This window comes from Passer montanus, unplaced genomic scaffold (genome assembly GCF_014805655.1).
Source record: "Passer montanus isolate IOZ18808 unplaced genomic scaffold, ASM1480565v1 scaffold10, whole genome shotgun sequence".
Taxonomy (NCBI): domain Eukaryota; kingdom Metazoa; phylum Chordata; class Aves; order Passeriformes; family Passeridae; genus Passer; species Passer montanus.
The window spans coordinates 30,362,752-30,379,520 of NW_024356505.1; the positions used below are offsets into that span (position 1 = coordinate 30,362,752).

Below are 16,769 nucleotides of genomic sequence, written 5' to 3' on the forward strand. Positions count from 1 at the left end.
TTTTGAAGTGATAACTTGGGTTTTGCTGACAGGACAGATGATGCCTTTCTGAACTAATTTGAGTCGTCTGTGCTGAGCTCCGTGTTGTGGCTGCACCACCACACTCTGTATGGGGTCAGAGTGTGAACACAACTGCCTTCCTCAGACAATTGAACACGTAAGCAGTGAAATGCTTTAGTTTTAAATAGTAGCTTTATGTTACATCCCTTTTATGCAGGAGACTTTCTGTATTCTAGAATTACCTTTATATGTGCTCAGATGTGAGGGGAGAATCACTGCAGCCATTCAATGGTAGCAGGAAACAATAATGTCTGGAGCAAGAAGGAATGAAATATATCCAATTGAATCCAGACAGGTGGACTTGTGCCAAGCTAGAACTCAATTAAAACACTTGGATTAAATCCACTTTTCTAGTACACCCTCTTTAATTAAGGTGGTAATATGACTAAGCTGTGTATCTTCTTGTTAGCCATTCAGTGCAAAATCTTCAGAAACGAGACAGATGAACCTGTATGTTGAATAGTTAGAAAAATGGAACAATTTGCCACAGCCAAATGCTCTGTTTTGTGAAAAGGCAACAGTGTTGGTGACAGCTGGTTCTATTTCAAAAGCTAAAGAAAACAATAGAAACCATTGTCTGTACAGAGATGAAGACATATGTTAGGAAACTGCAGTTACACTCATTGCTTAATGAACTATTTCTCTTCACTTGTATTTAATTGTTCTATCTATGTAGAATCTAGGGTCACATATAAAATATATAGTATTTTAACTACTCCTCAGTAACTCTTTCAATATACTTGAGCTAGTGTTCAAGCAGGTTTCAAAGCAAGTTTTAAAAATATTCTCACAGTGCCAAATCCCTGCTTCAGGGGATCATTTCATCTTGATTGGCTGACAAGGTATGTTTTTATTCACTCCACAGGGGTAGTTTGTTTTAAAGGTCTAAAAATACCCATGGTCTTTGGAATATTAATTCTCAGAGCTGGACTTGCATTGCTCTTCAGTGTTTGGAAAAGAGTGAAGTCTTTGCAGTCAAAGGATAATGATTTATTGGAAGGTAGAATTCAAGCTTCTAAGATCTGAACTATGGTGCAAATAGAGTTCAATTACTCTAGAGATGAGATGGAATTTAAAAAGACAAATCCTGTCACTACCAATGGCCATCAAACAGATTTTACAGTAATATAGTTTTGTTGTGTTTGGAATATTGAGATGATGCCAAACCTTACAGATCTATTTTAAAGTATTCTTGGTGATGCACATGATGGCTACCACATTCTTGGGTCAAAAATCTTGGATAGATCCTATGCCCATGTTAATCAGCCTCCTCTGTTTTTATCCCTTCCAGTGAAATAAAGAGCAGAAGAGTTTAAAAAAACCTGAAAAACTGCTGAATGATTGTGATATGCTTGCCAATAGCAAACAGGCCAGCAAGTTTCTCGAGACTTTGGCTTGCACTGAATAATAATTTAGAGCAGGAGTTGAGCACTGGAACTGATTTGGGGGAGAGGAGAAGATGAGACTTGTCTTCTAAAGTTCCTTTTCTATTGAGAGAAATAAGCTCTCACAAACTGTAATTCAGAGCAGCTAAATTGGATGTTTAATGAGTTCTGTGAGCTACGTGCCTGAAGTGAGCCCATATCTGCTGTAGTCATGCTCCAAACAGCATGCCTAGGGAGCAGAAGTTGTTTCAACTGCTTGAGGAATGAGGAGCTACTAACCTTAGAGAATGATGTAAAAAGTGGCTTTGTATATTTGTTAGCATCAGGAGTTGTTTGAAACTTGCTGTCTGGGGGCTTATTATGTTCTTAATGTACATTACAAACTTACAGACCCTGGTTTTCATACAGTAAAATCAACAAATATACTGCACTGAATGTAAAAATAGGTTCAGTGCTAGGAGATATAGCTAAGCTGTTATGATAAAAGGCTGAAGCTGTGATCTGTGCAAACAGTTATAATGATAATTTCATATTTGAAACCCTGTGTGAATTGCTAATGACCAGTTTTCTCTGCTTCTTCAATCAGTTAACATTAACTTTGCATTTTCAATTTCTTCTACAGTCTTTTTTACTATGGCAATTACTACTTCTCTGCTAGTAGTCCTCTAAGACACTGACATTGTTTTTCAGCTGGCAAGAGTGAGCAGTAGCCCTGAACATTTCTCCAAAAAAGCTCCATCTGACTTTCTGTGCTGCTTTACTTGAGTAAGACCTGTCAAACTGGGTCTGGCAGCACCATTAGCAGGAAGAACAGTGACATTTTGATTGCTCTGTACTTTCTCCAGCTTCAACAGAGCTCAGCAGATTTGGGGATGTCTGATTACTCCAATTTAAAGGGCTTGGAATGACTAGCCATTTTCCATTTCTCTATACTCTGCACATTTTGTTTGCACAATATCTTCAGACATTTGATAACATATGCACCTAAGAGATCTCAGGTGTCTCCTGTACCCACTCATATTTGTTTTAGAACATGCACCAAGCTGAGACAATAATTATAAAAGAAAAAAAGTGTGTTTTTTAGAATGATTGAAGAGACACTCAGAAATCTAACTTTATCTTCATTCTGCACAGTGAGGATGGAGAAACAGAAATTGTGCTTGGAAGTGACTATAATATGAACCATAGAGATTTGCAAATATATTGCAAAGTAACAGGAAAATAAGATGAATTCCTCTGTTTCTTTAGTGTACCAAGCACCAAAACATCGGAACAGGCTTCTTCAATGTGGTGATTCATACGGCATCTACTGGGACCTGTCCTGTTTGCCCACATAAATGCAAAAAGAAAGAAGACATGTCATGGTCCTTTTGTTAAAATGTATATTCAGATAAGAAATATGATTTTTCCTAGTAAAAAAGAATCAGAAAAGAACTGGAGGTTTGCTGTAAGCACAGTGATGCCAATAATAATAACAGTAATAATTCTTACTAACACTTCTGATGATAGTTTCTTCCAGCTCATTTCAGGGTTCTGTCAGTTTCATTAATATACTCACTAAGCCTTCTTCTGTATTAAAAGCAGACTATGATTTTGGGTCATCCTCATGCTGCCTGTCATGGACATAAATATCCTTGTTGCTCAGAAAAATACTTAACAAACTATCTAAAGTAATGGTTAGGAATGTGTGTGAAGTTATAAAATAAAGCTGTAAGGTTCAGAACTTTGAGACTTTCTAGAGAGAATTAAGACCTGCACCTCTGAAATAGATGCTTTTTATTCACAGAGTCACAAGGGAATAAAACTAGGTAGAGCAAATCTCTAAGAAGAAAACCCTCAGCTGTATGTGAAGTTTCACACATAGATCAGAACAAAACCAAAACCCAAAAAGAGGTGAGGAAATGAATAGATGATTGTGAGGTAGGTGACTATGGGTCTGAACTGCAGCACTGTAGGAAACACTATAATTACCTTGTAGAGCCAGAGCAAAACCAATTTAGGAAGCAAATTTAGCAGGCCTATAAAAAAAACCCAAGTAGAATTCTTAGTTCTAGACTTTGAATAACGACATGACTAGACCCAAGGCTACCTAAGTATGAGGGTAGGATAAAGCTTCTTCTTTTTCAAGGTGTATCATAAATCTGGAAGTAGCAGTGGCTGACACAGTGATGAAGGATCCACTGTTCTACTACCTTCAAACTACATATTTGCATCCACTACCAAACCTGAGCCAGTGGGTTTTGAGACTCCTACCATGGACTAAGTGGTGGAATTTTGCTTCTGCTCACTGACTAGCAAGTGAACAATTCTTCCAGATGTCAAAATGAGCTATGGTAAAAATCAGTCAAAGCAGTTAAGATCCTTGTCCTTGGTAAAACCAAACAAAGCCACAACTAGTTTGCATGTAATTAGAAATTATTATGAGGGTTTTTTTCCATTTAATTTTATCAATCTAAAATATAGGCCCTTAAATTCTAATTATTAAGTCAAGCTACTGTACAGACAAGAGAAACTGGGGTTGTAAAAGGAAAATTCACCCCATCAGGTAGGTGTTTGAAGCAGTGAATGTAACTCACACTTTGGACATGATGTCCAACATAGCCAATGATAGACAAGCTGGATGCTACTCTGGAAGAATAATTGACCACATTTTTTCTTAGCATCCAATGCTTTTGGTATATTGATCCTAAAATCCAGTAACTGCTCTGGAAAATGCAAGAGACAGAGCAGGAAATAAAGGTGCTTGATGAAGACACTATGTTCAAAACCAGATGTGGTCACAGCAGCCATTACAGCTCCTCTCTGTGAGGCTGGAAAGCACATTTTCTGTATATTTTAATATTTCTTAGCTTTACATGACCATCAACTGTGATCCTGTAGGGACTATCGCAATATAAACACAAATGAAATACAAATTCATTTATCCCAAAGAATATCATATGCATAAAATAGTAGAGCAAAGTATTTGCCAAATATTAAAGACTTTCTCAAATCTGAGTTATGAAGTGAACTAAAAGAGCAGGAAGAACAGCCTGAAAACACTTCTGCTTGTAGAGGAGCTCTTTGCATTTCTAAATGCATTACACCATCAGAAGGAATCCACAAGCCTGAATAAAACCTTCAGATATCAAATAACTTTACACACCCTTACTTTTAGGCAAACACTCCATTCTAGTGCTTCTAGTACTCCTTCACTTTCTGATGTAGAACCATGGCTGCATCTCAGCAGATATGTACATATGTGTGCTTTCTGTATTTAATGCATGAACAATGTGACATTGGTTAAAATGTATATATTGTTAATCAGCAGCAGCTCTGAAGAAACTTGGCAACAAGGCTGAAAGCTCTATTGCCATTGATGTCTAATGAAGTGACTTTAGCAAGTATGTGCTCATATGAAACCACAAAGGTCAGGCTTGTGTTGAACTGCACACTGTACTTGAGACCTAAAAGAAACAGTAATCTATATTAAAGTTCACAGCCTGTGTGAAATGAGACTTGATTAAAATTATACAAGTTGTTAGCTCTGAATTGGTTCTTCATGTGAAAAGAACAAAACTTACCACACATAACTGTTCAGTATAAAAAGCAGTGAAATCTTCTCGTGCATTTAAAGCAGTGCTTAGGATTGTAATAAAACACATGGCTCAGTTGTAATGTGGGGTCAGTAATGCAAGGAGCAAGAAGTATAGCGTTAAATTAAAGAAAATGAGAGATCTGACTGACTATCAGTTTAGCACTATTACTCATGATGAGAAGTAAAATGAAGTTCATGACCCCATCTACTCTGCCTCTACTCTTTGCTCCTTCGTGTCCTTCATCAGGAGGCACTTCCTCAAGGAGATTCATAAATCCATAGTTTTCCCCAATGACTTGGCAGGCACACATTCTAACTCTTTTAGCCACCATACTTCTGTAAACACAGAAAGAAAAGCTGCTACTCTGAGGCAAGTTACTACATCTTCTAGTTGTGAGATGTTTGGTATTTTTCTCGTAAACCATATGGTGACATCCTCACAGCATTTTTTCAGTCTGTCTGTCTAGTGCTGCATGCATTTGCATCAGTATACAGCACAGAGAGCCAAATAGTTCTCATATTAGGTTATAATGATTATTATAATGCATATAACCTATTTATTACCCATAGTAATAAGCTGGTAATGGTTTATTTCACTTGGAGAGCAACCTGATCTTTTCCAGAAAGCAGCTACGATTTAGGTTTTCATAAGCAGGACTACTAACAGGATCTTTGGTAAGACACTTACCCTATGGAGAAATCCATCTTTTGCAATAATGGCTATTAAGAGCCATAAACTAATTGTAGATAATGGCCTCCCATTCAGCAGCAGTAATTCAGCCACTTTATCAAGATATATGGCTTTAAGTTGACCACTTTAAGACCTCAGTACGCATGAAGAAAAGGGTATAGATTGTGAAAAGACTTGTTAAAAGTAGCAAAGATGATCCTTAGTCACCTAGAGACTATGGCAGTGAAATAAGAGTCCGGATCTCAGGTGAACTTTCAGTGACCTCCTCTTACAAACAGGATAGTGATGTAAAACAACCATCAAGCCAGGAGTCAGCAGAGCAGCATCAGCTGGGAGAATGGGAGATTGGTCCCACACTGGGCTTCCCAGGCTGGTAAATGGGATCTGGGTGCTCTGTACCATACAAGACAGAGCCTGGGGAAATGTGGCTTAATTGGCAGCCCTTATCTTAAGAAGAAGAAAGGCCAAAGAAATGTGAAAAGAAGATAATGTGGTGTATGACATGAAAAATGCACTTGAAATGCAGGTTATGAGTACTAAGTGGTGTCACTTCCTGCATATAACTGTTTGGAGAACACGCAAAGGTGTTGAGGGTCTGTGATCGTGCACAGGAAGAGTCATGGTACACCTTCTCCTTGCCTCAGTCTCAGAGGTGCATGGTTGTGTGGAGGTGGTCTGAAGCAACACAGGGTCCCCAGGAAGGTGCAAAGGAGAGCCCTTTATTCCAAAAACCTGCCCTTTAAAAGTAATTAGCTGGTCATCAGCTGCACAATTTTTAATCATAACAAACATAATTCACCAACCACCACACATCACGATGTGAACATGCAATGGTTACATAACTTGTTTTTCTGCCTCTAATTCTGCTGAGTCCCTTTCCCACAGTCCTTTTCTGCTCAGCCAAAGTAGCAGGCCTGAGCTGTGATTTTACAACCTCCCCTTTGTAAGGTTTTATCTGTATGCAACATGTGGTGACTCTAGGATATGGAACTGTAGGTGGGACTGAGTTGTAGTTCAGTCAGCTCCTTGTTTTGCCTCCCATCCTCTGAAGACTGATTAAAAGAGAAACTAATAGAATGGAGAATAAGAAGGCCCTTTCTGATTTACTCTTGATACTAAGTATTTTCCTGCTTTTATTCCATTTTGTCAGTCATGCTTGGGGTGAAACCAATACTTGCCTACTTTGATAGCCCTGTGTTCTCATCACTTGACAGACTTGTTAACCCTTTCCAGATGTTACAGGTTAATTTTCAGAAGGTTTCAGTGGCAGTCTCCTTACTGCTTCACAAACATCTCAAATACGGTAGTTTTGTGAAGTTACCTTCAACCACTCTGGTGACTTTCCTCTTCATTCCACAAAAACACATTTTAAAGTAAAAATAAATTTATATTTCTTCACATATTTAGTGGATTGTTTTCAGTCATGTTGGATAAAGTTGGATAGAACTGTCTTTCTTTGGCGTTGTTTGTTTTGTTTTTCTTGATGATAGAGTTATGAGAAACATAGATTAGCAAGTTAAAAGTAGAGAAAGATGAAACATTATGGTCTACTTAGTAGTCTCAAAAGGCAAAATGAGAGTGACCCTCTGACCCACTCTGGTATGCTCGCAGTTCTAAAGCTAGTAAGTAAATATTTAGTAAGAATATTGATATCAATATTTAATTAATGCAAAGATATCAGGCATGATGTTGAAAGCATTGAGGCTCCCTGAAAGGTAGATTATTTATTAAAGATGTAGTGTCTGAGTCTCTGACATGGAGTACACATCCCTGGCAGGGATGTGGAAGAGGAGGTGTTGGACAAAGTGGGCTCTTCTTCCTTCTGACACACAGTATGTGTAGCATTAGGTGGCTTATTTCCTGCTATTCATTCCTTACTAATGCATAGAGAAATGTTATAAAAGTATCTGAGCAGTGAAGGAAGCATAAATTGGACTACAGAAAAATACATTGATAGTAGAAGACCACACAAGCCAGTAGCTCAGCCCAGGCAAATTAGTTTGAAACAAGTGGAATAAGCAAACATGTTGCAGAGGAAAGGGAATAAAGGTGAAGAGATTTCAAGATGAAAATGATGCATGAAGAATGCTAGTGTTACAGCCCTGAGATGCTGCCTGGATTTTCAAAGGCACACCCACACCTGTTGCCTCTCTGAGTTAAGGAATCTGCCATTTAAGTTCAGCTAACAGATGGGTTGGTACCCCTGCTCCCTTCTTCTGTGCCTGTGGATTTAAAAAGTGCCTGGCAGATGCCAGAGACATTTTTATATTGCAGATATTTTTTCTTGGAATTGTGAGGTTGTTTTTTTTATTCTGTCAGGGAAAATGAAGTAATCAAAATGAAGGGAGTTTCCTGGTAATTCTCTCAGCAGCTCCTGTCACCAGAAGCACTTGTTTCCTCAGGCAAACCCTTTATCCTCCAGACTCTCAACACTGGATCCCTCAGTCTTTGCCATGGCAGCACCTGCCAAACCCTGGCAAACCTTGTTCTTACCTTCTACCCTTGAGAGAAACACCTGACCTCTCTCTCTGGTACCAACAGTGCTTCAGTAAGACTGCAATTCCTTTTTCAATTCAGACCCACCTCACCCATTATGGAGCACAACCATCTGTAATAAAATACAGCGCACGGTGCACAGCGATGCAGTACGGTGACAGGGACATGAATCAAGTGGCTGAGAGATGAGCAAAAACAATGTAAATTTAAATAGGAGAATATGATTATTGAAGATGGAATTAGGTTTGGACACATGATAAGACTCCATCCATCTGTGAAAAATGCCAGAAGATTTTTTTAATGAGATTTTCAGTTATAAACGTTGAGACACCATCAGTCCTGAGGTGATAAGATTAGAACTTGATTGTGTGTAGCTATGAGAATGGAAATGTATATAGAGAACTGACCTACTGTGGAAAAGCAATTAGGGACTACTGGGGGACTAATCAGCAAATAAAACAGCTATACAACATATCCCATGGCAAAAAAAAAAAGAAGAAGAAAAAAACCCAGACATACTCTGTTATAATTTAACAGACATTTGTAGATAAAATTGTGGTTATGGGTGACTTGAGGCATAAAATGATCTAAAATAGGAAATTAAAGCTCTAATAAATTAATGTTGCTTGAACCAATATGCTGTTAGGCATAATGCATTGCAAAGGACAGAACAATTAAGGAATGGGAAGGGAATTACTTTTGGGATGAAATGTCCAGATGCTACAATCTGAAAGTCCAAACCAACTTTGACATTTGACTTTGGCAAAGCAGCTTAGAAGAATTGACTTATGAATGGACTAATTGTATATATGAAAATATATACATACTTGTGAGAGTCAAAATTATGGCTGTATTTTCTTGCACCTGTCAGGTCTTCAAATGCCTCATACAGGTAGGTTCTGAGGCTGGTGGGGCTTCATCTCCAACAGGACTGGGAGCTTCCCTCCAGAGGGAGGTGGGCACTGCTGCAATTTCCATGCTGCTCACGGGCCTCATGCAACACCAGCAGTGCTGCCCCCACCCTCTCCTCTGCACCTGCCCTTTGCTGAACAATTTGATGTCCTGCCAAAAGGAAAGGAAATGGGACTGGCTATGTGGCTGCTGGATGTGGAGTGGTACATTTGATTGGAGGGGAGGGGTTTACCTTTACTACCTGCCAAAGACCCCTCTTACAGACCATGACCCTCATAGCTGTGCACTTCTGGCACTGTTTGTCTGTAGCTGACCCCTCTGTTATTTCCATCTGCTCTTTTTCTTCAAGTTTACAAGTTATATTCTGAAAAGTAATTCAGATCACATTGAACCATTTTTGTTCTTGCTTTGTGCAGCCCGTTTAGTATGGAAAACTGAAGGTTTAGTGCCAAGCACTTGTAAGCTTCTAGGCAAATCCCTGAATGAAAGAAAGAGAAATTTCTTAACTTTAAATACTTGTCTGTCTTTCTTGAGCTTCATCCTCAACAGATTCACTTTATAGATTTCCCCTTTTCATGGATCAATTTCATTGCCATTAGTTTGGGCTGGTTACCACAGAAACACACAGACTGCCATGAAGTACACCTCTAATGAGTATGGTGGTTTATGGACAGCAACTTTCACAAGCACCTTTCGGGAGCAATCCCTACTCTGAGCAGGGATTTTGCTCACATGCTTGCTGGAGTTCCATCTCGTGTTTTAAACAGGTACACACAACGCTGCTCCCTTGAGGAGACAAGATTCAATACATTCTTTTCAAATGTTAACAATGATCAAGTACATGGTAATAAGTACGGTATTTTTCCCATGAGTAGTAAAGTAGCTGAAGTAAAATGTTTATACTGCACCTAATGACACATTGACAGTCTGTGCTTTGTTCATGTGTGCAATGTAAAGAAAAGATTTGTCAAACCTTAACGTGCAGAGTGCTGAGTATTAAAAGGAAACAAAATAGGTAAGTATTGCATAAAACAGGAAACGTTAAATCTAAAGCTTCTGATCCGGATGTAAACTTTGTCAAGGTCTCTCTGCACATGACCATGTGTTCCACCCAGCTGGTGCCAAACCAGGCCCAATAGGCCATCCTGGCTGCATTTGCTCCAATCATCATCTTGTGCTCTGCCTTGGGAAATTTGGCCACGGTTGAGTAAGTCTGGATGACTCCCCTGGAAATTTGCAGGGAGCTTATTTGTGCAAACCTTTCCACAGGAGCAGAGGCTTAGTGCAGTAACACATCAAAAATGGGCAGTACTTGGCAATAAATCTCACCCCTGCCCAAGGGGGGTGTAGCACCTGCACAGGGCGTTACATTGGGCGGGCCATGGCAACGGGCAGTGGTGGCAAATTTGTCCTCTTCAATCACAGCTGTTTGGCCAAAACACAGCAAGGAAAGAGAATGGGTCAGGCTAAGGTGAATGCCTCTATCCTAAACAATGAACAAACCCACCAAGGTGTCTGTTGGAGCTGCCTACTAACAAATACAAATGTGATTGAAACACTGTGCTTGTGGCACGATGCTAAATAAAACCATCCATTTAATAATACCAATCCATTCTAGTATAATAAAATACATCAGCTATGGGATATTTTATGAAAATGTTTAATTCAACTGTTTCTTTGGAATGTAGTAGTCATAGTTTGGAAATTTAAGTTACAGTTCAGTTCTATGTGGTTTTTTTATGCTACTCAGTGTCTGAGAATACAAATGTCATTTAAAGTTAAGGCTTCGCTGTTCATTTTGAAACAACAATTTACAAGTGTCATATTGTCATAGAAAATAAAAATTTCTGTAAAAAAAATTTGCACAAAGTTTTATGATGGTACAAAACATGAAGCAATAATATACCAGTAAAATGAAATCATTTTACTACAGAAGATTTTTATAGTTTTTCAATAAAGAAAAAAATATGTTATTTTACACTTTAAAAATTATGAAACAATCTAAAACAATATAAACTGAACATTTTGTAACACTGCCTTTACAAATTAATAACTTTATAAACATATAATTTTTTTAAATATATTTATCAGTGCAAGATACTTTTCAATGTAAAGTTGCAGTATCATTTTTCCTTTATTGAAGGGCAACTTTAATTCTATTACCTTCAGAGAAATCAAATCTTCAGTGCTAGATCCTCATTATCATAGTAACATCTGAAGACCACAAAGGAGATAAATTTTTTTTAGGTTCACTATTCTCTGTATGTTAAAAGAAGGAAAAAACCCACCAAATACCAGCTTTTCTGTTCAAATAGATCAAGACACAGAGCTGGTCTGGAATCTATTGAAATCAGTGGGAATATTTCAAAAGGTTTTGGGCTTGGGCTCCCCAACGGGATTTTCTCTTCAAGGCAATATAAGCATGTAACTCTTCGTCAAGTTCGTGGACTAGAAGGTTTTCAGCTAAGGAGAATAGACCCTTAATTCCTGACTCACACAGTGGTGGTCTGCTCAAAATAGTTTTGAAAAATCCTTTTCTTCTTTGGGTTAATTAACTAGCTGCTGCAATGCCATTATGGTCAAATTACAGTGTTAGAAATCAATGAAAATTCTACCTGTGACAAAGTGAGTCTGCTGCTTGGGACATCTCATGGACTAACTTTTAGGCAAAACTTTCAGGCCTTAGGTGCACTGTCTCACCCTCTGGAGGACCCAAGGTTGAGAGGCTGGGGAGGTAGCTCTTCCATCAGTCTAAGGTTTGATGACCTGAAGGTGGGTGTTTGGGTTTTTACGATAGTCATTGCCTTTAGGACTCTGAAGTAGCAACTTTCCATGTTTTTTTCTATTGGGTCTTCCTTTAAAATATTTTCAACTTCAAACTTCATTTTCACCTACAGTCTCCCTCATTTTTATTCAATTTCTGGGTTACTAGTGGATTTTCTGTATATTTTCCTATTTAATAGTTCATACTGGTGAAATTATACACTTCAAAGCATTTGGTGTATAGACAGGGGTAGATTCTTTTGCTCCAAGTAATCCAAGGCTGAATTAGCCCTTCTTTAATCCTAATCCTGGACAGGATATTTTATTGCTCTTCTACAAAAGCAATTTTGGAAAAAGACTAACTCAGAAAGTCCCAATCACTTCCCTGACTCTACTCAGGAACTTCAATGAGGAAAAATATGAGTTCAGCACTTTGTGGGATGTTCCCTTCCCCATGTTTGCACTGGTTTTCTCTGCTGGTTGGTGGATACCCAGGGGAGGCTGATGCTGCCCTCCAGTTATGGCTGTGCTGTGTGCAGGTCACCGCAGAAACCCAGGGGCTCCCCTTGCACCTGCAGGAGGGGAGTGACCCCTCTGCTCTCTCACTGCCTTGTACAGACCCCTGTGGGAAACATGCTCTTGTTTCTTTTTACCCTGTTGCACCAGCTGCATAGGCTGTAGAATATTATTTGACCAATAGTATTTGCCCTAAAATATAAAAAAAAAATTCCCCATCATTGTCAAGCACGTTTTCCCAATGGCTTAGAGTACTCAGTTCACTGCATTGGTCACTGCCTGCACTTGTGGTCAAACAGAAACCTCCTGGTATGAAATGCCAATTGGATTAAACATGATGGTAAGAACATACCCTACATACATTGTGGGATTTCATTCTGCCCTCAGTACATACTCCTAAGCCCAATTAGCATTGATTAGCATGAAAATACATGGTTACTGAGAGAATAGAACTAGGAGTTCAGGTAGGGGCAAGAGGAGGAAAGTTTCTTGGTTTAAAGGCAATTTTTTCTGTAAGGGAAGCATTTTCCCCAGTGTAATTAACAGGCAAGCTGTTCAGGATAAAAGACGTGTTTCATGACATCAGGAAAAAAGATACTGTCACTTTATGCTGTTAAGAAGAAACCCAAAGTTCGACTTTGGAGGATAAAGTTAAGAATTTTCCCTTATTTTTTAACACAAACTCTAATAAAATCCTTTGCCATTACCAGCAAGTTAAAGCTGAAGTTTTCTTTCCTTGGCAATGGCAAATGCTTATGAAACCTACTCAGAGAGACAAAGAGAGAGAAAGAGAAGAGAAAGGGAGAGAGATTTTACATTTGAAAATACATTCTATATGAAAGAACAATAAAAGGGGATATTGCAGCTTTATACAAAAGGGTCAAGAGACATGAAGTTGGAATACAGAAAGCAGAACAATCAAGCCAGGTTGTCAAATCTGATTAGCCCTTGCCTTGGCTGAGGCTGTTTTCTTACACTAAAATATACTTTTCTTTTAGTCAGTGACCCATCAGAATATGATTAAAGACAAGGGCGTAACTGCAGAGAAGCTGTAGTTAATGTTAACACAATGAGAAGCAGTACAAACAAAAAGGCACTTGAGAGGACATACACTAGCCAGTGCCAAGGACTTTTTTTGTTTAGTTTTTAGGCAGTACACTTGGTTACCAGTTGTGTCTGATGATGGCACATACTCTTTTATGGAGTTCACAAGCACAAAATTCAGTACAACACTGAAAAACATCAATAAAATTTGACAGTATTGCTTCGTAAACAGAGCTGACACGCTATATCGGTACTGATGCAGCAGTACTTTCAAAAACATCCTAACCCTTCTTTGCCTATGCACAACACGAGCAATTATACACAAATACAGGTGCAGAAGTCCACTAAATTGCTGTTACTCCAATATTTTCTGGGCACTGAGCTACAGACAGCATGTCCATCCAAAGGACCCCACTGAATACATTTTGTGACAGCATCTTGGATTTTGCACAGTAAAAACGAAATTATCCATTAACGGAAAACAAAAGAGAGGGAGAGAAAGAAAGACAAAATGAACTATAAGTCAATCATACTTGGTCTCAACACCAGCATTCGATTATTTCAAATAAAACCAACAGAAAAAGCAGACTGTACATGATTCAGGTTGTTAACACAGATTGTTGTCCATGTTCATCGGTTACACACTCATTGAAGCTCCTGAGAAAAGCTTGGCTCAGTGTCATCAATGCACTTTTCAGCCTGTACAGTAAAAGATCAACAGTTCCCCAGCACGACCGAGCTATGTCCTTCCATCCCGATTCTCTGACGTCTCCAGTTGCTTTATGCCTTCATGCTTCTGAGTATGAATTCTGTGTGTTTAGTTTATCTTTTTTCAGTTTTACACCATCGACCAGTTCAAAGTTATAATTCTCCAGTGCAGACAAGTTCCTCTCCGACATCCCATTGTGCCAACAGGCACAGTACAGCACAACTCCACAGATGGCTCCTAAAAGCACCCCGAGTGCACTCATGGCTATGATGGTAATGAGGATTGGATCTAGGGTCTTCAGGACATTGCCTGGCTTCCTGGAGATGTTGTCATCATAGTCTTCACCTGTGCTACGGTATGGAGGTGTAAACCCTGAAATTGAATAAAGAATTGCAAAATTTTCAGAACTGATCCTAGTGAGAACTTTGTTTAATGAATTGGAAATTTTGAGAAGATGATTGATTTTTTTAACATAAGTTTTTTACACGATTTTAAAACCTAGCTTCTGCAAGGTGGTCATAAATAGCTGAAAACTGTAACGTGGCCCAAATAGCTGTGGATTTTTTCCAGATTGTTCTCCAATCTTTAAATCTCCTTCCTGTTAGTAGAGCTGTGGTTCTGCCTTGGATTAAGTGGGAGTCTTGGGAGTGAATAAGGAGGTCTTTTAATTATGTTTTGCCATGTTGCAGTATATAGCTCAAAAATGTTAATCAAATCCTACTCAGCTTAGTGTGAGAGGTTAGAGCATTAGACATTGGTTTGGAATATCCAGCCATTTAATTTCTACTTCAATGACTTTAGTATTGGATCTTGAAGTGCAAGTAGTGGCAGAACTGAGACAAAAGAGCACTCTGCCCTCTTGTGTAAAATATTCACTGGGTATCATAATGTTTTCCCTTAACTTTTTTAGTTTATGAAAATGATCCAAAAGCAGCAAACCCTATAATTGTTGCTGGAAAAGCCAAAAAGTCTTTTTGGACAAACTCACTCTCTTTCACTGAAATAAATTATAGCAATCCTGTTGACTGTAACAGAAAAAATTAAGCTTATTGCCTGAAAAATGCAAATATATTTTATTATTGGAACAATATGACAATTATGATCCACTTAATGATCCATTTACCATTATCATCATTGGAAATGATAATGCTTTGCTAGACTGGTCATAAAATGGCATTTTCAGCCAGGTCTGTGGAACATTTAACCTGAAGAGTTTTGAGCCTAATTACTGAGGCATAATGCGAGTCATAAATTATAAGATATAATGTTAGTGCTTTCTTCAGCAGTGGACAAGCCTTCTACATAACAAAATATTGAGGGGCTATAATGTGCTTGCATATATAGGAATATAATGTAACAAATGAGGTATATGAAATTTGAAATGTTTGAGATAGGACAAAATAATAAAAAGGACGTAAGTCCATATGACATGGAAGAATAAAACTATTACAACCTTCAAATAAATGTAAATCTTCTTATCATCTCATCCAGAAAAATCATAACACCTTAATACAATATGCAGTTAGAGAACAAATCTATAAATAAATAAATAGAATGCAAAAATTCACATTAAAATACACATTAAAATTCATTCCCTTTTTAGAAATAACACAAATTTTACCTGTTTGATTACTTTCTGGGTCTTCTTCTTCATCTATTTCATTCTCCACATCAGTTGATTCTAATGAAGCAAAAGAATTGACATTGATTATTAGGGTTACAAACACTGATTGACTATCTTGCTGGCAATAATGGTACAGCAGATTTTCCTGTGTCAGAGCATTATTATGGCGGCTTGACAGAGCTGTTCATTATAATGGGCTCTGAAAATTAATGGAGAAAAAAAAGAAAGATTAAAAAACTCCCCTCCGCCCAGTCTTGGCACAGTTATAGATATCAGCAGGGGTTTTCCATGCCTGGGAAAGAGAAATCAGTGTGATGAATTAGCATCTTGTTCACTGTATTTACAATTTTGGAGCCCAATTCCATAACACTTCATCAGCATGGGCATAGTTAATCACAAGAATAGTTTCACTGGCTGCAGCGAGACCACTTGTGTTTGGATTTCAGACTGAGCTTTTGGGTTTAGCTCCCTCAGGCAGAAATCTTTGCTCAACATTTGGTTTGAAAAACCAAAACACGGAGGTAGGAAAGAAGTTGTTTCCCTTTCTCATGCTGGAGTCAATTAAATGCAGACACTGTGGTCTCAGTACCTCTCTTGGCACTGGGGACACTGCAGGAGGACTAAGCAGCGTGTCCTGCCTCCCTTTCCTGCCAACTGCCACTCTGGTGGCATTTGATAAATCCCAGGAGTTGGTCCACGTGGTAAAAAGAGATTGTTTCCTCATCCTGCAGTGAAATTACCACGTAGCTGAAGACTGTCATGTTACCCTCAGAAGGTAGTTGGCTACAATAGGTCGGGAACACCCTCTATTATTGCTCTTAGTTGTATTGTTAACTCACACAGAATAGATTTATCTTCTTAATGCTAAAAGTAATTGCTTTATCTCAGCTATGAAGGAGAGTGTTCTGTTGCTTGTGTTTATTTGGGGCTGCTGCTGCCAAATTACGTGCAGTATGCAATGTGCATGTGATCAGCAGTGACTGGAATAACTT

The 16,769-nt window shown here is 38.5% G+C and overlaps 1 protein-coding gene across 4 annotated transcripts in view; it reads right to left on the bottom strand.

Annotated features, from left to right (window-relative positions):
- Positions 1-10,699: 10,699 nt before the first annotated feature.
- NRP1 (neuropilin 1) overlaps positions 10,700-16,769 on the bottom strand; it is a 114,329-nt gene continuing 108,259 nt past the window's right edge. For all 4 annotated transcript variants that reach the window (XM_039706764.1, XM_039706757.1, XM_039706752.1 and 1 more), the window contains exons 16-17: positions 15,775-15,834; positions 10,700-14,525 (exon numbers count right to left, since the gene is read on the bottom strand). In XM_039706764.1, the coding sequence (XP_039562698.1) occupies positions 14,233-14,525; positions 15,775-15,834 (353 nt within the window). In that variant the 3' untranslated portion in view covers positions 10,700-14,232. The remainder of the gene's footprint in view (positions 14,526-15,774; positions 15,835-16,769) is intronic.